This window comes from Streptopelia decaocto (genome assembly GCF_964273445.1).
Source record: "Streptopelia decaocto genome assembly, chromosome: 6".
Lineage (NCBI taxonomy): Eukaryota > Metazoa > Chordata > Aves > Columbiformes > Columbidae > Streptopelia > Streptopelia decaocto.
This window is the reverse complement of record NC_138660.1, coordinates 51,464,364-51,484,876: the sequence shown is the minus strand read 5'-3', so window position 1 is coordinate 51,484,876 and position 20,513 is coordinate 51,464,364. Positions and strand designations below refer to the sequence as shown.

The 20,513-nt window shown below is 61.2% G+C and overlaps 3 protein-coding genes across 7 annotated transcripts in view; 2 read left to right on the top strand and 1 right to left on the bottom strand.

Annotated features, from left to right (window-relative positions):
- The window catches only part of SPEG (striated muscle enriched protein kinase), a 38,613-nt gene extending 37,529 nt beyond the window's left edge, over positions 1 to 1,084 (top strand). For all 4 annotated transcript variants that reach the window (XM_082056274.1, XM_082056275.1, XM_082056276.1 and 1 more), the window contains one exon: positions 76 to 1,084. In XM_082056274.1, the coding sequence (XP_081912400.1) occupies positions 76 to 283 (208 nt within the window). In that variant the 3' untranslated portion in view covers positions 284 to 1,084. The remainder of the gene's footprint in view (positions 1 to 75) is intronic.
- An 810-nt stretch (positions 1,085 to 1,894) lies between these two features.
- On the top strand, positions 1,895 to 6,614 carry GMPPA (GDP-mannose pyrophosphorylase A). Of its 2 annotated transcripts, XM_082055298.1 has the most exons (13): positions 1,895 to 2,034; positions 2,103 to 2,200; positions 2,282 to 2,385; positions 2,759 to 2,951; positions 3,121 to 3,180; positions 3,314 to 3,444; positions 3,581 to 3,595; positions 4,146 to 4,280; positions 4,446 to 4,543; positions 4,673 to 4,719; positions 4,806 to 4,898; positions 4,990 to 5,158; positions 5,249 to 6,614. In XM_082055298.1, the coding sequence occupies exons 1-13, from the start codon at positions 1,992 to 1,994 to the stop codon at positions 5,347 to 5,349; spliced, it is 1,287 nt and encodes a 428-aa protein (XP_081911424.1). In that variant the 5' UTR covers positions 1,895 to 1,991; the 3' UTR covers positions 5,350 to 6,614. The 2 variants fall into 2 exon arrangements, with proteins under 2 accessions (XP_081911424.1, XP_081911425.1); XM_082055299.1 differs by lacking the exon at positions 3,581 to 3,595.
- Positions 6,615 to 7,468: 854 nt separating this feature from the next.
- Positions 7,469 to 12,043, bottom strand: LOC309441358 (rac GTPase-activating protein 1-like; the record flags this gene model as incomplete). Its single annotated transcript, XM_082055990.1, is given in 16 exon segments — positions 7,469 to 7,520; positions 7,597 to 7,931; positions 8,008 to 8,140; positions 8,301 to 8,406; positions 8,481 to 8,682; positions 8,755 to 8,850; positions 8,981 to 9,142; positions 9,347 to 9,523; positions 9,527 to 9,537; positions 9,769 to 9,889; positions 10,186 to 10,263; positions 10,859 to 10,912; positions 11,119 to 11,197; positions 11,412 to 11,548; positions 11,632 to 11,834; positions 11,959 to 12,043. Coding segments are annotated over 16 exon segments (2,031 nt in total).
- Between the last annotated feature and the right edge of the window lie 8,470 nt (positions 12,044 to 20,513).

The window sequence follows — 20,513 nt, the reverse complement described above, 5'->3', positions numbered from 1 at the left end:
GGTGGTGGATGGGTTTTGGGCTGCAGCAGTGGTGGGCACCTCACAGCCCCTGACTCAGAGCCACCTCTGCCCCAGGAGCCGCCCCACGGTGAAGGACTGTTTTGCCAACACCTGGCTCCAGGACGCCTACCTGATGAAGCTACGCCGCCAGACCCTGACCTTCACCACCAACCGCCTCAAGGAGTTCCTGGTGGAGCACCAGCGGCGCCGCAGCGAGGCCGTCACCAAGCACAAGGTCTTACTCCGCTCCTACCAGGGCGGCCAGCCGCCGGGGCCGCAGTAGCCGGTGCCTCAGCCACGGCCATGAGGGGCCGAGGAGCCAGAGGAACATTCCAGGGGCTGCAGGACAGGGTGGCTGAGGAGGAACCAGGACATGCCAGGATGAGCAAATGGACCTCACGTGCTGCCGCCAGGGCTGCTGGTGGCTGGCATCATTTTGGCAGTGCCGATGGAAAGGAGAGGTGCTGCCCCAGCCATCCCAGCAGTGGGGTCTGGCTGCGGGCAGGTGGCGGGAAGCCTTGCTAGGAGGAACGGAGAATGTGGCAAAGGGTTGGGAGGACGGGATGCGGACGGGGGGACAAAGGGAGCCCCAGGCAGAAGCGGGAGAGCCACCAGCACGTTGGCCAGCCCTGGCCACGCGGGTCCTGTCAGCCGTGTGCCTTATGCTGCAGCCTGTACTCCCCCCGGTTTGCACGCCAGCGCCCGAGGACTGAGGCTGCTCCAGTGGTTCCAGCAGAGGGAGGCCTGTCCACAGGCCCCCCACGAGCCCCCCACCTCCCACCTGACACCCCAGTGCCACAGCACAGCTCCACAGGTGCCTAGCCAAGCCCCATGCCCCCTCCCCAGTGGGCGGGAGGATGCTCCAGCATGGCCAGGGTGCACTAGACAGGGGGATGGGGGCAGTGGTTGGGCACCTGCTTTCCAGATGCTGCTGTAGCAATAGGGCTTTATTTATTGACTTTGGGGAGAAGGCTTCTGCCCCATCTCCATCCCCACCTCTCTGTCAGGCTCCGGAGTTGCCAATGTCCCCGTGGTTTGGAGCAAGCAACGTGCCAGAGCAGCAATAAAGACCCTGAGCAGCCCATCCTGTCTCTGTGTCTTGCTGGGAGGTGACAGGGGTTGACCAAAGAAGCCCCCGGTCACCACTGAGGGCTGGGAGCCTCTGGAGGGTCCTGTCCCAAAATCCAAGGACCTGAAGCCAGGAAGACTTCCAGGTGGGGGTGGGCTGGGAAGGGTGTCGTAAGCTTGGAGAAAGAGCCAGGAAAGCTGTGAAGCACTGGGATAGGACAGCAGGCTCTGGCTCACAGGTCACTGGCATCACGGAGCCACAACACCGGGTGCTGGAGTGCCCGGTGGTAGCAGGGCCAGTGCGGCACTCAGAGCCGCAGGGGACACGGCGGGTGCAGGTGAGAGGTGCGGCGGGGATCTGCTGCCCGGCTACAAACACCCGCTGCCCATCTGAGGCCGGGCCGGCCGCGCTGACGGGGGCTGCTCCGGTTACAGCCCCGTCCGCCCCTCAGCTGCACCCACGCCGCGTGTCCCCCGCGCCCCTCACGCACTGCTGCAGGCACACTTGTGTGCACAAGTGTGCAACGCCTGCGTGTGCAAAGTTATGCACACGCCTGCACACGTGTCACACTCGTGCTTGCGTTCACCGGGGCACACGCACACACACGGCGGCTCCCCTGCACGCTCGCGCTGCTGCTCCCTTACACACACACACACACACACACACGCACACGCCAACCACACACCCACGCGGCTCCTTTGCCCGCGGCCCAAAAGCACAACCGCTCCCGTGCACGCGCACCGACGTCCCCTTGCACAGGCGCACGCGCATCCCCCTCCCTCCCGCCGCTGCGGCGCCCCCTGGCGGTCGGCGGGCGACCCCGGCAGCACCGGCACGGTGACGCAGTGAGAGCCGCAGCCCCTGCGCGCTGACGTGTCACAGGCACGTGTGCGGAAGCGGCGGCGGCCGGAGCGGAGCCGCGATGGCGCTGAAGGCGGTGATCCTCATCGGGGGCCCGCAGAAGGGTGAGTGCGCCGGGCCCGAGGGGTGGCCCCCGGCTCCGGGCCCCGCCGACGCCCGTTCTGCTCCGCAGGCACCCGGTTCCGGCCGCTGTCCTTCGAGGTGCCCAAGCCGCTCTTCCCCGTGGCCGGGGTGCCCATGGTGCAGCACCACATCGAGGCCTGCGCCAAAGTACGGGGGGCCTGGGCTGGGGGCGGGGGGCTGGGGCCGGGGCTGCCCTCCCCGTCTGCCCCCTCCCTTGTCTCTCCCCAGGTGCCTGGCATGAAGGAGATCCTGCTGATGGGCTTCTACCAGCCCCACGAGGCCCTCAGCCGCTTCCTGCTGTCGGCGCAGCAGGAGTTCAAGATCCCCATCAGGTGGGGAGCCTTCACACCCCGGGGGTCCCGCCGTGGCACAGCCCAGAGCAGCCCCTCACCCACCTCCCCCCGGGCTGGCAGCCCCCAGCCGGCACCCAGGCATTGGGCAGGTGGGCTCTGTCCCACCATGGGCGGGCACAGCTGGCCTCTCACGTTAGTTCTGCACAGTTTCCCTTGCCCTGGGCCCTGTTCTGGCAGCTGCAACAGTGACTCTCCAGCACAGCTCAAACCACCATTGCCTCCTTCCCCTGTGCCAATGTCTACATGAGCGCCATTGCTGCGTAACAGGATTATGTCTCTCCAGCCCCCGCCAGCCCTTCCCTGCCACCCGTCGGTGTCACCAGATGCTCATTTCTCCCTGCTTGGCTCACAGGTATCTGCAGGAGTATGCGGCACTGGGCACGGGTGGCGGCATCTATCACTTCCGAGACCAGATCCTGTCAGGTGGTGCTGAGGCCTTCTTTGTCCTCAACGCAGACGTGTGCTCGGAGTTCCCCTTGCAGGAGATGCTGGAGTTCTGGCAGGGGCACCGGGACGCGCACAGCTTTGTCATTCTGGGTACCACAGTGAGTGGCAGTGCTGGGGAGCAGAGGAGTAGCGGTGCTCTGCTGTAGGCTTGTCTAGAAGCCAGCAGCTCCTGTGGCAGAGGGGTCCCTCGGTGCGAGCTTCGGGTCTCGTCTGCTCTGCGCCACACGCCTGCTGTTCCACTGTTGCTAACATGTCCTTGCTCTGCAGGCCAACAGGACACAGGCGCTGAATTACGGTTGTATCGTGGCAAATGCGGACACACAGGAGGTATTGGAGGGCCTGGGCAAGCTGGGCATGGCCTGGTCAGTGGGTGCTGTGCTGCCCACATAGGCGTGTTCCCACTGTGACACCAAACGTGGGAGCTGCACCCCAGGATTCACATCTCTTCCCTCATGTCCAGGTCCAGCACTACGTGGAGAAGCCCAGCACATTTGTCAGTGAGATCATTAACTGTGGCATCTACCTGTTCACACCTGCTATCTTCCAGCACATTGGCAAAGTCTTCCAGAGGAACCAGCAGGAGCTAGTGCTGTGAGTGCCTCTCACCACCCCGCCTCCCTCCCACCCCACTGCTTCCTGGGGCTGCAACAGCACGCTCATCCTCCATTCTTTCTCTATCTTCTCTCCTCCTCTGCCATCACTCACTTGTTTCCTGGTCCTGCACCAGCTATCCTTACCTTGGGTAAGTCTCCCTCTGTGTCTGCACTGGCTGCTCTCTGGGCTGGATTGTCCTCAGCCATAACACATGCTTTTCTCTCTGCTCCAGGCTGCTCTGCAAGGCTGCTCTTTCCTCTGCTTCTCTCCTGACCAGCTTGAGACTCCCCCTCTCCCTCCCTCTCCTGCCACCCCATCTTCATTGAGCTCCAGACAAGGGGCTGAGTGAGCCTTTCATGTGGGAATGCTCTGACCCTGTCACCTCTGCCACCACCCAAGCAAAACCCAGCTGTGCAGGGCTCTGAAGCAGGGGCAGGAGCTGTTGCTCATATAACATCACCTTTTGGCTAAGAGCTTGTTTCAACTGACAGAGCCCCATCCCTCTGCTGCTCTGGAGCTCAGTGGGGCTGGGCAGGCTTAACCTGACAGCTGGGGCTGTCCCCCACCTTTGGGGAGAAGTGCATGGCTAGGAAGGAGCCCGGGATCACCAAAGGCCCCAGATTTGGGGAGGGTAGCTGCTGGGGTGCCTGGCTGAGTCCATGACTGGGGTGGGTGTCTAACAGGCCTCTCACTTGCAGAGAGGAGAGCTCCAATGGCTGGCAGCGTGCAGAAGTGATCCGGCTAGAGCAGGACGTTTTCACGGCCCTGGCTGGGAGCGGCAAGCTCTATGTCTACAAAACTGATGGCTTCTGGAGCCAAATCAAATCAGCTGGGTAAGAACTGGGGCAGCAGGGGCATTGAGCAGTCCATATCAGAGGTGGGAGAGGAGGGTGCCCAGGCAGGGCCCTGGGTGTGGGTGGAGGATGCTGAATTCAGATTCTCCTTTGCCCTGATAGTGCCAGAGACATAAAAAACAGCATTTGCTTTTTCTCTCCCAGCTCTGCTATCTATGCCAGCCGCCTTTACCTGAACCAGTACAGCAAAAGCCACCCAGAGAGGCTGGCCCAGAACAAGCCTGGAGGCCCCGTCATCCGAGGTACCCCCATCTGACTTCTTATCGCCTTGGGGTCTGCCTGAGGAGGCAGTGGGACCCGTGGCCAGGACCTCCCATGATCGAGTGGCTCCTGTGAGCTGCCTCCCCTGATGCAGCTTCTTTGTGTTGCAGGGAACGTGTACATCCACCCGACAGCCTCCATCGACAGCACTGCAGTGGTGAGTGCAGGCCTGGGGGGCCCTGCAGCAGGGGTGCTTGGGGGTGCCAGTGTCTACAACCTCATTGCCCCACTCTCTCCTCACAGCTGGGCCCCAACGTCTCCATTGGGGAGGGGGTGACTGTGGGAGCTGGTGTGCGTGTGCGTGAGTCCATCGTCCTGCATGGCGCCTCACTCCACGTAAGTGGGGTTTGCCCCGGGATGTGGGTGCTATCCCCCACCCTTTGCAGGGAGGCAGCAGCACCCATCATCCCCCCCTCCTTTGTCCCAGGACCACACCTGTGTCCTCAACACCATCGTGGGCTGGGACAGCACCATCGGGCGCTGGGCCAGGGTTGAAGGAACGCCCAGTGACCCCAACCCCAACGATCCTTATGCCAAGATTGACAGTGAGACCCTTTTCCGGGACGGGCGCCTCACGCCCTCCATCACAATCCTGGGTAGGTCCCACTTGCACCCCACTGCCCTGGCCCTGCACAGTGGGGCAGGGTCTCTCCCCTCCTCTTGAACCCCTTCCATTCTCCCTACAGGCTGTAGTGTCACTATCCCCGCTGAGGTTGTTATTCTCAACTCCATCGTCCTTCCTCACAAGGAGCTGAGCCGCAGCTACAAGAACCAGATCATTCTGTGAGTCAGTGGCTCACTGGGTTGGTGGGGCAGTGCTGGCCCCCCATTCCCTGCTGTGCCCTACAACAAGAGCCTGTGCTGGGGCTTCACCTTCTGGGAGGCTTCCAGCACCTTCAGAGGGGTAGGTGCAGACCATGAACCCTGCAAGTGCCTGACTCCTGCTCCAGACAGACATTAAAGCTGGTGAGCATCAGCCTTGCGTGCTGCTTCTCTTGCAGCCCAGGGACCAGCCCTGGTGCACGGTGAAGGCTTTGGGGACAGCATGTGGCACTGGCACCAGGCTGTGCCTGTGCAGGGAGCCCTGGGGTAAGGCTGGTGAGGAAACACTTGATGCCTGCAGCGTCTCAGGTCCTGAGCTGTGGGTATTTCTCCACCAAAAGGTACTACCAGCACAGTCTTGCTGTGCCTCACCAGGCTCTCCCTGTTCTGCAGCAGCTGCTGCCTGCAATTCCCTGGAAGGTCTTGGCCCGTTTCAGAGGCTGGGGGGCTTTGAATCTGCCTCTCCTGCACAGGCAGCTCACCCTGCAGGAGATGGTTGTAAGGATCCCAGTTTCAACAGTGTGATTGCAACAGCCTGAGCTGGGCTCCTGCCTACCGCTGGGAAAACAGAGCAGTGCCAGGCTGGCCTAAGGGCACTGGCACATGAGGTCTAGGTGGTACAGGCTCCCTGGAGGGGGCACCCCTTCCCCTGCCAAGGGTTCAGGGTGAGCCAGGAGAGCTGCCAGCCCTGCTCATGTCAGGCTGAGACCTGCACAGGCTGCCTAGGCAGGGCTCAGAGCAATGGCAGAGGGCCCCTGCCACCCCGGTGGGCCAGCAGCCTCCTCTACACCAGCATGGCTGTAGCTTGGGGGGCTCAGTGCACATCTGCCCTCACCCCAGCCATGTCCACCAGGCACTGGAGGAATCACCTGACATGTATGCAGATGGCAGATATCTACCACTTCACTGTGCCTCAAAAATACCTGGTTTTATTGAAGGCAGCTCCCTGCTGATCCTGGCACACTGTGTCTGTGGTAGCAAACACTGCCCTTTATCCACTTACCTCCCTGGCTTCAGAGCCAGTGCATCACCAAGGGCTGCATCACTCCTCCCACCTTCAGTGAGGCACTGCATTAGGGATTCTCCATCCATTCAGTACCACCCCAGCTCGATGGATTTGCAGTAAATCCTTGCTCCCAGCTCTGTGCCTTCCTGTGCCAATTCTCGTGTGGTCCTGGGTGGGGATTAGCTGTTCCCTGGCTTTAAGCACATTAAACTCCTTCAGTTTTGACTCTGCCTTGGATGTGCTAATTTCCTTGCCCACTAGCAAACACCCCCTGCGCTGATGGAAACTGAACCAAAGTACTTGCTTTCAGGATTGTATGTGAATTTTCCCTGGTGTCCTACATCTGGCCTGGCTTTTAGTATGAACAAAAGTTTCTCGTCTGCCTGATGTGTTTCTAGGGCAGTTCTCTGCCCTGTTGTGTAAGGTCCCTTTAAGCTCCCCTTGTACAGAGTTATCTGGGGACAAGCCTGCCAGCTTCCCCCTCGTGGAGGGAGAAAGCTGTGCATCCCAGCCCTGCCTGGGCTCTGCAGCACCGGGGCTGTCAGGGAGGAAGGAGTTAAAGGGGCCTCTGCTGAGGTGCCAGGAAGTCTGGAAATGCTTTGAGGTTGTCCTGCCCTGAGCAGCAGCAGCTCTGATTACTTGAGGCCATCATCTGGGCTGGAAGAAGGGCCTCCCAGGCAGGGAGAGGAGGGCTTCAGCTAGGGTAGGAGGGGGCTCTGCCCAAGCTCTCTGCCCAGAAAAGCACAAGTTTTGGGGAGCACTTCTCACCCTTGCTGCCCCACCTGGCTCCATCATGCCAGTGAGTCCCAAACCCTGGCAGCAGCAGGTAGGGACAGACAGCAGCCACAGCCAGGATTGTTTTGCTGCAAACATTTAATGCAAACCAGGCCCTCAGTACAGCACTGGGCCAGTGTCCCCCACCACCACACCTGGGCAGAGCCAGCCCTGCTCCCCAGACCCCAGGAAGTGGAGCAGGGCTTGGAGCTTGGCACCACCAGCCCCAGGCAGCTGCTTGGTCCCACAGGCTTCACGCCTCCTCCAGTGCCAGCTCCTGCACCCTGGGAGCCACTGCCGCTGGCTACAACCAAGAAGGGAAGAACCGTCCCACCTTCCTTGGGGCCGGCCCCTGCCTGCGTGGGGAGAGATGACTCAGGGGTGCACAGCAAGCTCCCCTGGGACCCCCCACACACCCCTGGCAGCACTCACGGGGGTGAGGTGGCTGTGCCCACACAGCTCTGCAGGGTGTTGGGGAGGCAGCAGGTGCCAGTTGGGCTCATCTGGCCTGGCTTGGGCTCCAGGGAGATGATGGGACAGAAGAACGACTCCACAGGACAGAGAGGGGGATGGCTATCGCACCCCCGCCCAGCCACAGGCACCCAGGGCTCTTCAGCAGCCACAGAGCAAGGGAGGGGAGGAGACCGGGGCTCCTGTGTCTCACCGCATTCACCCCCCAAGGACGGCATTGGCACCAGGTTCTCCTGCTCTGGCCCCAGAAAGCCTCTCCAGAAGTCGGGCGGCAGTGAGAGGAGCTGAGCCACCACCTAGGCAGGGAGGGATGAAGGATGGGGATGTGGGCAGCACCAGGGGCACAGCCCACACCTCAGGGAGCCCCCTCACCTTGCACTGCCGTGGTGTGTCCTCCATGATGATAAGCGGTGTGGGGTTTGCCGAGGCATGCCCCACCAGCGTGGGACCAAACACGCGGGACAGGTTGAGGATGTCCATCTTGCAGTCAGGGCTGTGCGACACCCTGTGAGGGGGGATGGACAGTGTGAGAGTGCTGCCCAGCCAAGGGGCCCCTTGTCCTCAGCCCAGCTTTCCTGCTCTGAGGCACAGAGCCTGGGATGGGGGCAGAAAGCCAGAAGGAGGGGACAGACCCATGGGACCCTGTGCCAGAATAAGTCCCTCACCTAAGCAGGTGCAGCATGAGGAAAGCCAGGGTGTCCCTGTTGGCCGGGGGCAGTTTGCTCACCACGTGGCGCAGGGCTGTAGCACAGGCAGCAGCATCTGGGATATCTGCAGCAGCACCAGAGAGAGGTGTTAGGGAAGGAGCAGCCCCTTCCCGCCCCCAGCTCCAGACCCCTGCTCACCTGCAGCCCGCAGGAAGGCAGGGTGGAGGCTGAAGGTGACCAGCGGCTCCTTGAGCCCCCGCAGAAAGTCCTTGAGCACCCCGCACACCACATGGATGTCGGTCACGCTGCTGAGGGCGGGCAGCGCGCCTCCAGCCCGCAACAGCCTCTGCTTCCACTCCCGCACCAGCTGCTCTGTGCCCGGCACCCGATACAGCCCTGTCTGGGGTGCACGGAGAGGAGCTCAGCCCCACAGGAGCCACAGCATCACCACCCCCACCACCCCAGCTCCTACCTCTGTTAAGCCTCGCGTCTCCACCTCAGTCACACACTGCACCACCAGCGTGGGCACCAAGGGCGGCGTAGTGGGGGCAAAGTCAGCCAGCACGCCCTGGGGAGGACAACATTGACCTATCCGGTGCCCACCACCCAATGTGGGCAGAGCCCCAGCATCCCAGGACTGAGCAGCAGTCCCATGGGGACATGGAGCAGTCCCCAGGCACCACTGTGCCACCCCTCACCTCACGGGGCCAGGCGTGGTGGTGAGGCTGGGGCACACAGGAAAGGGGGCACTGCTCCCGGCACTTGGGGTGCAGCAGCAGCTGGCACCGGCGGCACTTGACAGCAGCCTTCCCAAAGCGGATGCGGGAGCGGCAGATGCCGCATGGCTGGGGGCGGATCACCTGGAAAGGGGGAGCAGAGTCAGGGCCCCCCTTCTTACACCACTCCACCCCTCCGCAAACTAGCCCCCATCACCTCCATTCATTCCCCATTCAGGCAGAGCTAGGGACAGGGGAAGAACATAGAAGAGCCTTCCCCGCCAAGACCCACTCCTCCTGCCTGACTCCCTCCTCCATAGTGGCCAAAAGAGAGGTTGGGGCACACACTGTTTTGGAGGTGAACTGGTGCTGGCGCAATGGGTGACCTCGTGGCGCTGAGGGGATGGGTGCTGGCACTGGCTGCTCCACAGAGCCACCCTCAGTGTAGCTCTCCTGCCCTGGGGCACGGCAGCCTGGCTCCTCACTGGTGCCCCAAACCGTGGTCAGCTCTGCAGAGAGAAAAGGTCATGGAGGGAGCCCTGAAAGGCAAACCACTCCAGCTTCTGGCTGGGATGTGGGGAGGCTCCCCACCTCCCAGGGCACCCCTGCAGCATCCCAGCTGCCCTGGCACTTGGCATGTCCAGAGGACCCTGGTACTCCCATAGTGCAGACAAGCACCCCCAGCAGATCCCCTCCCTCTCCCATGACAGCAGCACTCTGAGCCTGGTCCCACTCCACCCGTGAGCCCTCGCCCCAGCCCTTCCTGTGACCTGCATGTGTAGAAACACGGTGTCCCTGGCGGGAGCGGCGTCGTGGCACCAGAGCAGTGGGCAGGAGGCTGCTGGCAGGGCCCAGGCCCTTGGCTGGAGGTGGCACAAGGGGGATGCTTGCCTGCTGAGATGTGGGACAGTGATAATATGCCTGGTTGCAGCCCCACAGTGCTCCAATGTCTCCCCATGAGCTCTGCTCCACCTGCTCCCCATCCCTGTGTTCCTGCACAGCCAGGGAAGCTGTTACCATGGGCACAAGCAGATACAGGCTTCAGGGCAAAGGCACCCAGAGGGGACAGCTGAGCACCCCCAGACCCCACAGCACCCACAGTCCTAGAGGCTGCAGCATTACATTTCCGCACTGGGGTAGCCCACACACCCTATCCCTTCCCAGGGTGTACTGACGTCCCCACTCACAGTGTTTTCAGGTGCCACAGAAGATCGGTGTCGCTTCGCCACCACCATAGGGCCAATCTGAGGGGCCAGTGACACACGCTGGGGGCAGAGCAGATAGGGTAAAGGGTGGGTAGGGACCCCCTCTTCCCGACTGTTCCCCCCATCCCAGAGCCACCAAGCCAAGTGGTCCCAGGGTCACAAAAGGCCCTGTCTCACCCTGCTCTCCAGCATTGCCTGCCCCACCCCAGCTGGGTCAGAGCCAGCCCTGGGGCTGGGGGAGGCCAGGTCAGGCCTGCAATGCAGAGGTGTGAGAGGAGCAGGGTGCAGGATGCCCACACGTGGGGATGAATTATTGAGGAGCCCAGCTGGGCCACGCTGAAAGGTAATGGAGTTTCTATTGATTGCAGGAGGTTTGCTGGGAGATGACGCTCCCAGCCCAGCATCAATAAATTAAACCCCCTTCCAGGGTCTTTGCAGCCTCCCATGCAGGGATGGAGAAATGTCTGGGTGCTCTAACCATGCATGGTACAGGGCCAGCACCTCAGCCTGGGCTGCTGACCTGTGCAGGCAGAGGGTCCCATGGGCAAGTGCAAGAGAACAGACCAGATCCAGGGATTCTCACCCGCACAGGGGTGCAGATCCCACCTCAGCACCAGCCCTCATGGGCTGCCATATCCCAGCACTTCCCTCATACCTGCCTCTCCTGGGATTTCCGCTTCAGGGTCCGCATGGCCGTCGTATCAACATCCTGAAAGACAGCAGTGAAGCTGGGGGCTGGCAGAGCCGTATGTGGCCAGGCGAACCCCAGCAACCATGCTCTGGCAGCAGCCGGGGGTTGCCTACCCCAACCACATCCATGCAAAGGGGCCACCCTACTGCAGGAATGGGGCAAAACTATCCCTTCACTACTTGTGAGAAACTGAACCCTGGGAGTAAGAGCAGGTCACCTCTTACCACATCATCCTCAGTGTGGTCATAGCTGATGTCTGAATGGGACAGGAGGGACTGGCACGACTCATCCACTGCAGACGATCTGTGGAGCAAGCTGGGTGTCAACCTGGCTGAGGCAACCCCCCCACCTCAGCCAGCACCTACTTGTACAGCCACTCCTGGGAGCCCACAGCTGATGTCCCTGTGGAGCCTGAGCACCCCTGTGCCAAGCCAGCCCCTTGGACCCAGCAGAGGTGAAGGGGAGAGGGCAACAGCTGAGCCCAGAGCCCAGGGCAAGGACCAAAAGCCCTGCTCACCTCCTGCCCGGCGCCAGGGCCACCCCAAGGCACTGGCCTGTCAGGGCACTGAGGACAGAGCACTGCTCCCTGCTCAGCATCCCGCTGCCCAACGGCTCCCGCATCAGGGACTCAAAGACCAGCTGAAGTTTGCGCTCCTGCAAGTGAAACAGGGCAGCAATGAGCAGGTGGGGTCCCCACAGCCAGCCCCGTGGGGTACCCCTGCAGCCAGGCCCCCAACCTGCTTCTCCAGCTCAGCCTCTGCCCGGTGGCGCTTCTTCATCTCCACCTCCACCTGGTTGCGAGCGTGCTTGAGTTTCACCTCCAGCGCCGCCCGCTCAGCCTCCACCAGGGCCAGTTGCTCTCGCATCCGCCGCCCGTCCTGCTCCAGCCGGCAGCATCGCTGGCGCGTCGCCTCGAAGCACCGAGCGATCCGGATGTAGTCTGGGGGCAACAAAAAAGAGTGGCCAGCCGGCATGGGGCACCGGACCCCAGCTCCCCCAGCCCCGACTAGCAGCAGAGCCGGGGGTCCCGGAGCATCCCAGGCCGAGGGGCTGCACGCACCCACCTTCCTCCACGCTGCCGCCGAGCTCCAGCAGCTGCACCGCCCGCTCCAGCCGGGCCAGGAGCCGTCCGCAGCGCTGCCGCATCATCCCACCGCCTTGGGACAGGGCGAGATCCCCCCGCAGCCCCCCACAGGCAGGCAGCACAGCCCTTGCTTCCCGGGAACACCCCTGGAGCTCCCGCCCCGCGCTTTCCTCTGGCTACCGGAGTCCGCCGTGCGCCCCCGGGGCGGCGCAAGCTCCGGAGGCGAAGAGCCCTCCCGGCCGACCTTTGTGGGCTAGGGGCCGGGGTGGAGCCCGGCCCGGCTCCGCCTCCAGCTCCCGCCGCCACCGGGGCCCGGCCCGTCGCCCCGACGGCTGCCAGTGCGGGGAAACCTCCCGAGAGCCTTGGGCGTGGGGTGCCCCGGAGTGCTGGCTGCAGGGGTGCAGGACAAGAGCAGCTGAGGGGTGCAGTCGGTGTGGGGTACCTTGGGGATGCAGGGGCGTCTGGCGGGAGCACTGGGCGCGGAGTGTACTGGGGGCTGCAGGGGTGCGGGAGGGTGCTGGCTCCCGACACCGCTTCCCCTGGCCCACCCCCCCGGTTCCCGGGAGCGGCGTGGGTGGGAGCTGGAGGAGCCGGTGTCCTTGTCCTCTGTCCCTCACCGATGTGCACCGCATGCAAAGAGGCCGGCGGCAGGCGGGGGCGCCGGGGACCCCCAGCAGCGGGGCTCCCGGGCAGGGTTGTGTCCTGCAGATGGAGCCACCTCCCCGCCTCAAAGACCAGCCGCTGTCCGGCGCTACGGGGGTCCTGTGCCCCACCAGGGTCTCCTACCCAGGGCCTCCCCGGTGCAGCTCTCAGCCCGGAGGCCCCCCTCCCTGCCGCAGCCCCCAGATCCTGGTGGCCCTGCATTCCTGCAGGGGCCTCTGGCGGGTTTGCGGGGGGCCCCGGTGAACGGCACCTCTCCCTCCTCCGTGCCTGTCCCAACCTGTTGTGAATACCGGGAACAGCAGCATGGCTGGCGGCAGGGCTGGGCGTGCAAGCCCCTGCACACACACACACACACACACATACACATACACCCTAACAGGCCCCTTGCCTGCTTCCGACCTAGAGAAGTGGGTTTTGCACCCCATGGGCACATGGCAGCGCACCCCGGTGCCTCTCAAGGTGGCTGTGTGTTCAGCTGTGCCAGTCCCAAAGAGGACGCAGGCAGTGGCAAGTGATGGGCATGACGTAGCACCCCTACATCCCAGGGAGGAGTCTGAAGTGCTTGGTGAAAACAGCCTGACCTTATCATGGGCTATATTGCGTGGGGCTGTGCAGTGCTGGGGACACCCATCAGGACACTAGTCAATGGGGTGCTGCTGCCCTGTGCCCCAGGCAGCCCTTTGGCAAGATCCCCCCCGGGGGCAGAGCCTGGCAGGGGGCTGGCAGCACCCCGGTGGGGTTGAGCTTGCTGCTGTGCCGGCACACGGGTAGCAGAGGGTGTTTCTCAGAGATGCTCCTTCCTCCCAAGGTTGAATATGAGTCAGGTTTTGGAGCGACTTTAATTACTGCTGGATCGATAGGTTTGGCACGGCCAAGCAAAATCCAGTCACAGCCCTGGGGTCCTGTGGGCTCAGCCCTCTACTGCCTGTTCAGCCCTCGGCTGCCTGTCTTTGGGGAGGCACACGGTCCCCGGCTGCAGGTGCTCTCCAACATCTGCTGTCCCAGCACTCAGACCCAGGAGGTGGGACTCTGTCCTGCACATGGAGCCAGCACCCCATTCACCCAGCCCTTGCAGGGGACACGCATCCCTCGGGGCAGGGCAGCAGATGGAAATGCCGCAGCCTTGCAGGACACAGCCAGCCCTGCCCGAGGAACCCTGCACACCCCTGAGCCCCTTCCCTCTCCCAATGCATGGAGCAGGTCTGTAGCTCTTGAACCCAACCTGTACCCTGGTCACAACCTTGGGAGTACCCCCAGGAGGGCAAAGCCACCCTGGCATCAGGCGGGCATGCCCTCTCATGCCCAGGGACAGGTAGGGGTCACTCACCACCCACTGCGTCCCCCCTGCCTGCTTCCCCCCTCCCAAGCCACTCTGGCTTGGCCAGGCACTGCATAAATAGCTGTTTGTGTCTCTGCTCGGCCTCTGCGTGGGAAATAATATCAGCTGATGGAACATAATGCCCTGCTTCACATGTTCAATTTTATCATTTTCCGAGGCAGGCAATCTTCGTTTAAAGCTGAATGGGCTGGGGAATGTTAATGAAGCACTGGCGCTGCTGTGCACCGGCTTTATCTCTTAAAGAATAATTTGGGTGAGCTCGGAAATAGAGTTCCCAGTCCCAATTCAAGCGGCGGCAGCACCGCGTGCCGATAAAAGTGTAATTCCTGGCCAGCGAATGGCCCTGAATACATGACAACTTAACCCTTGGAGCCCCACTGGGATGGTGCTGCCTGTCTGCCCACATTGGGCCTAGCTGCCCCACGTGCCCAGCACCAGCCTGGGCACTCAGCTTGGGCAGGATGCGGTCTATCACTCCTGCTTGCCCAGGCCATGGAGCAAGTTGTGCAGCTCAGAGATAAGAGGGCAGGAGCAGAGCAGGAGGAAATCAGCCTCCCTGGACAGACAGGATCCAACAGTCAGATCTGTGACAGTGCAAGCCAGCAGGGTGCCCAGGGATGTGGGCTCTGCTGGGAGAGAGATGGCCCAGATCCAGGGATGCCCAGGCATGGGGGTCAGGGAGGGAGAGGGGCAGCTGAGGACCCAGGGAAGGGGGTAGGGGCTGGGGGAACAGGCTGGAGGGAGAGGGCAGGGGAGACAGGTTCAAGGGAACATTCCATCCTAGTGAGACTGGCAGAGCAGGGCAGGTGCTCACAGGCTGAGAGCACACGCCTGCCCCAATGGTGGAGTGAGGGGCTCTCTGAGGAAAGGCCATGGGCCCTTCTGCTCACTAAGAGGACCAAGGTAAATTTACAGGAGCTATTTGTTGGTCAACGAAAAGGTGCAGGCAGCTTGGACCCCGAGGGGAAAGCCTTTGGTGGTCTACCTGGTCCTGCTCTGAACCTGGCCACAGAGCTCCAGCTCCCACCAGCTGTGCCCTGGCACCTTCACCTGTGTGCAGGGATGGAGGTGCTGGAGGTGATGGTGGGCTCTCATGGAAACAGCCCTGCCCACCCTGTGTGCAGCTCCCTTGGGCTCCTGACGAAGTGGATGGCTGTGCCTGGGGCAGTGCAGCAGTGATGGTCCCTCATGTCCTGGGCCATAGCACCCTGAAGATGCTGAGCAGGGGATGGCTTGTCCCAGTGAGGAGTCAGCAGAGCCCCTCGGGCACCTGCCTGGGCCCCCTCCAGTGGGGCAGCAAGTGGGTGCTGGGACAGACCCTACCCCTGTGAACGGGCAAAACAGGCAGGCTTCCAGCACCGTTAATCAGGGCTGTGAGAGCCGGGATTAATGTGCACTCCAAGGCTCTCCAGTCCCAGCTGTGATCCAGCCCTCTGCTCTCAGCCAGAGCCGCCTCCATGCGCTGAATTATCAGCCTGAGTAATTAAGTGGAGAGCTTTGTTTTAATGCAGACATCTGATGCCTTCACACCGAGGAGCACAACAACTGTCGCGGGTGTTTATGCTCCATGCAACACATCTGGCTCAGAGGGAGAAAATCCATCTCCACCGCTGTGTGAGATTGAAGGGAACGCAGCCCACGTGCAGAGAGAGGAGGGACGGCTCGCAGTTGGTGCGATGGGCAGGATTTGTCCCCAAGCATCACCCCGATGGCTCCTCAAACCCTGCTGGCAGGAGGTCCAGGGCTGCCCGGCAAAGCACATATCGCCTCTGCTCCTCCACATGCAAGGCAGTGCAATGCATTGCGAGATGAGAGATAATTACAGGCTTGGAGATAAATGGAAATAGGGCAAAATAAAACATGGGTTTATCAGAGGTAGATGGTGCCTGGCTCACCTGATACCTGCTGCTGATAAGGGAGCTGGTTTTTGAGATCTCAAACCAGCTGCTGTGCTGTGCAGAAAATTGTTGCTTTGCACAGATTAGGGGATTTGCACCAGCATGAGGAGCTGGAAAGAGGCTGGTGAGGGAAGGAGCCAGGCTGCAGGGAGAGAAGAGGTAGTGGCAAGGGACGAGGCTGCTGCTGGGACCACTGAGGACACACCTCATTTAACAGCTTCCTCTGTCACCCCAAAAGTGGGGGATGTGAGGGAGATCTGCTGATGCCACAACATCCCAGGCATTTTCTCTCTACTTAGCCCCCAAACCACTGGTGCTTTGCTCATCACACCAGCTTGAGATGTCTGAATGGTCTCACAGGTATTTAGTGCCTTTCTTACTGAATAGCTTGGCTGGCCAGGTGCCGGGGCAAGCTGTGGCTTTGCAAGCCCCTTCTCACCAGCTTCACTCAGTGTCTCGCAGCTTCTGGGTCCCCATCACTTTGTGGGTGCTGGCAGCAGCAGGACTCCCGCGCTTGCCATCCCATGGCAGGGCTGTTTCCATGAGAGCCCATCACCTCCGGCACCTCCAACCCTGGCTCCTTGGCACTGCTGGGACAAGCCAAGGGGCTGTTGGGGCTGAAGGGGACAGCAAGAAGGACTCCTGGGTGAGGGGAAAGGATGCTCCAGCTGGGAGTGTGGCTGCTGTGTGCAGTGCTCCTGGTGTGAGCAACAAAGGAACCCCATCATCAGAAACTGTTTCCCAGGAGAAACACTCCAGGTGATTTCCAGCAAAACCCACACTCTGGGCTTCTCTCCTGCTGAGAAAAATATGTTGAAATTTGGCCTGGGACCTCTGACCCTGTGCTGATCTGTCTGAGGAGCAAATTCCATTCCAGTTGAGTGAGGCTCGTCCAGCTCCCCGCAGCATTGAGCAGCCAGGGCTGGTGGCTCCGCTCCCTGGCAGGGCTGCCTGCAGGACTGGGCACTGGGAGATGCTGCTCCTGCACACGGGGACACCTGAGGGCCTTTGGCAAAATATGGCAACAGAAACAGAGCTGGGGGAGTTCAGACGAGCGGCACAAACCCAGCCGGCAGCCCTGGGTAATTTGAGACTGGGAAATGTGAGCTGAAGCAGCAGGGGCTGTGCAGCCACCTCTGGGCAAGCAGGCTGATTTATTGCCTGTATGAGCCCAAATTGCCGCCCATGCTGGGCAGAGAGGCAGGACCAGATCCCCCATCTGGAGATGCTCATAGCAGAAGATCAGAAATGTTGTGCAAAGGAGTCACATGGGAATGGCTTGAGACATCCCAGACAGTCATGCCTGGCTGGGCATGACCACTGCCCACACTCGATGCGATTTCCCAGCCAGACCTCTGCAGGCAGAGCCCATGGCAGGAGCAGAAGAGCCCTGAAGCTGCAGGATGGCCCTGGGCATGTGGAGGTTGTGGCCCCGAATGTGTGCAGGGGCGGCACTGGGCTGGCTATGGGTACTGCCCCATGGGGACTGGGCATGAGGCAGCATCCGTCTTGCCTGGATACAACCCTGGTGCTCCTGGCACAGCTGCCCTGGGAGCCAGGTCACAGAGCAGTAGCTGTGGCACATTCACCTGGGGTGGGAGAAGAGGGGCTGCCCCCACCAGTGCTGTGTACACCAGTGTCACAGGATGCCACCACGCTCCCTCTGTGCCCCGAGGCCGCCCCCTCACCCTCACATCCTCAGCTGCACCCAGCCCAGATGGGGGATGGCTGTCCCTGCCAACTGGAATTAATTCCCTGAGATACTATATCAAATGCTTTAATAAAAGCCTGATATATCACACCTCTTGTCTCCTCTCCATCGATTCATTTAGCAATTTTACCCAAAAAAGGCAATCAAGTCAGACTGGGCAGATTTATTCTGAGTGAACTCCGAGCACATCTTTATTGCTCCCTGTTCCCCTGCCCTCGAGGTCCTCAGACACATTTTTCTCTTAATATTTGTTCTATTATTTTACTAGAGATGAAGCTCTGTTGATGGGCAGTAATTGCCTGGACTGCCCTGCCTTCCCATGATGAAGATTGGTACCTTACTGGCGGCTGCCCCCCACTACCCTGCTCTCCTGTCCTTCTTCAGCAACATTATTGACTGGGAAAGTTCATTAACAAGCCTCTTAATGACTGCAGCCATGCCAGTCCAGCCCACGACACTAACCTCTCCTGTGGTTTCTCTTGCTGGCTGCTTCCACGAAGAGACATCGCAGGATGTTTTCTGCATCTCCAGAGCCACGTGGGTGCCTGAGCCACTTCTAAAGCCCTGCCGACTCCCCATGGCAGCAGGTGCTGTCCCTTGCGTGGGCTCTCATCCCCCCTATTTTTAGGGACTGACCCCTTGGGCCGGCAATATTGGCCAGGCAGTGCAAGGGAGGTCTATGTCCCCAGTGGTGGAAAGGTTTTGGGAGTGTCCAGAAGCCTCTCCAAGGGCACCTCGCCCCCCGGCAGGGCTCCCTTGCCCTGACATTTGCTCTGCCATCCCAGTGCCGGCAGCCTCGTGAGCCAGGCTGGGGCTGAGCCAAGTGCGATGCCGGGATTAGGCACTGCCTCCTACAAATGAGCTGTTAATTATCATAATCTGGTAATTGAGAAAAATCTAATTATGCAAAGCTAATGGATTTAGAGCTGTGCTGGGGAGCACAAGCCAGGGGAGCACAGCTGGGCAGGGCCAGCATCACTGGCCCATGGCTGCAGACACCGTGGGGCCTTGCAGCACCTTTCTTTTCACTCTGGGGCCCTGCTAGGCACCTGGCCAGGTCCAGCCATCTGCAAAAAAGAGCCCAGCCCTTTCACCCCACTGGGCCTGGCCACCACCTCCTCCCTGCACTCAGGAATCCTTGTCTCTCATTTACCCATATTGCCTCCCAGGACGCTCCCACGCCTGGTGTGGGGAGCAGGGTGGGAGAATGCAGCCCCCCACCCAGCTTGGGCATCTTCCCTGATCCCAATCTGTCCTCTCCGTCTGCTCTGCTCCCACTACCAGCAAAATAGTGCTGTGGGACCTGCCTGGGCGGGTGTGTGCGTGGTGAGCCCTGTCTGGAAAGGCAATATATTTTATTAGACCAACTGAGATGGTTCAGAAAGGGAGATAAGCTTTTGGGCACACGGATGTTTCTCAGTGCTCACAAGCAACTGTTTTGCTCAGCTATATCTCTGGCCTCATAAAAGTTATTGCCTCTTTCTGCACATCTTGAGAGTAAGGGATTCTGAGCTGTGCTGGCCCCACAAACATGCCAGAGCTCCCAGCCCTGAGGTAGCACCATGCCAGAGAGTCCAGTACCAACCCTACCATGTCACATGGGCAGTCCTCCAGGGTCTGTGTCACTGCCCCTGAGCACTCCTGCCACCCCCCACCCTCACTCTATACTCGTGGGAGCCTGATCCCTTTCAGCTTTTGGGGAGCTTGGAGGAGATGCTTGAGCCCAAGGGTACAGGAGCTGTGACAAGAGCGACACTTGGAATCTTGGCTTCTTGGCCAGACTGATGTTTCAGAGCTGTGTTTGGCAAGGCTGGTGCAGAGCTTGGGGTCCCCCCACATCCCCGTGGCCAAAGAACCATTGCCCCCAAGACGTGCCTGCCCATGGCACCTCACCTGAGCTTGGTGCAGTCCTGCCTGAACAGCTCTTACATTCCATAGCAGGGGGATGCAAGCACTTTTCCTGCTTCTCCCTCCCCAGGGAGCCTCACACTGAGTGCAGGGAGATGGTGGAAGTGAGCAGGACTCCAGCTAATAGTCTGCACCCCCGGGGGACAGGCGGTGAGAGTCTTCGAGCTTTCCAGGACGTTTCAGCCTCTGGCTCCGGTTCCTGCAGGATGCGGCAATCGCTAAGTCAATCACTAAGTAGGTCTGTGGTCTCAGCAATTAGCCAGCTTCCCGCTCAGGGCAGGGAGGGTGCAGGCAGTGCCATGCTGCACCAGTCCCGCCCCGGCACTGGTGTGTGCTGCTTGCACACAGCCCAGCCCAGCCCAGCCCAGCCGCCCATCGCTGCTCCTCAAACCTCCTCCAGCGCCCTGGGCTCAGCAGGGACAGGCAGAGCTGGGTGGCAGTATGTGGCTGGAGGAATCCTGGCAGCTCCGCCCGCGTCCCTGGGGTCCCCTTCAGCCCTCCGCAGCCCTTGCCATGGAGGATTGCCCCTCTGGGCACCTGGGACGTGATGCCCTGGCCATGCAGCGACACCCCTACAGCCTGGAGGAGTTTGCCGGCCACTCCACCCTCCACGGTATGCGGCACATCTTCCGCTACCGGCGCTTCACCGCCCGTAACCTGCTGTGGCTGCTGGCCTTCCTGGGCTCGCTGGCCCTCCTCATCCATTCCTATGCCAAGTGCGTGAGCTTCTACTTCCAGTACCCCCACAACACCCAGCTGGAGGAGGAAACGACACGCAACAAGACCTTCCCTGCCATCACGCTCTGCAACCTCAATCCTGCTCGCTACTCGCAGCTCTCTGCCCATGACCTGTACTGGGCAGGGGAGATGCTGGGTCTCCTGGATGGGGCTGGCCAGCCCCTAGTGTGGGAGAGCATGGAGAGGAGCAGGCTGGAGGCTCTACTGGGGACACTGGTCAGGAATGAGAAGGAGAAGAGCCGCCCCTTCAACCTGGATGAGTTTTATAGTCGTGTGGG

Bases quoted from the DNA above. Each gene is read 5' to 3' on its own strand.
- GMPPA (XM_082055298.1), top strand. From the start codon at position 1,992: ATGGCGCTGAAGGCGGTGATCCTCATCGGGGGCCCGCAGAAGG. The intron at 2,201-2,281 runs GTACGGGGGGCC...GTCTCTCCCCAG, and splicing joins ACATCGAGGCCTGCGCCAAA to GTGCCTGGCATGAAGGAGAT. The intron at 4,720-4,805 runs GTGAGTGCAGGC...CTCTCCTCACAG, and splicing joins CCATCGACAGCACTGCAGTG to CTGGGCCCCAACGTCTCCAT.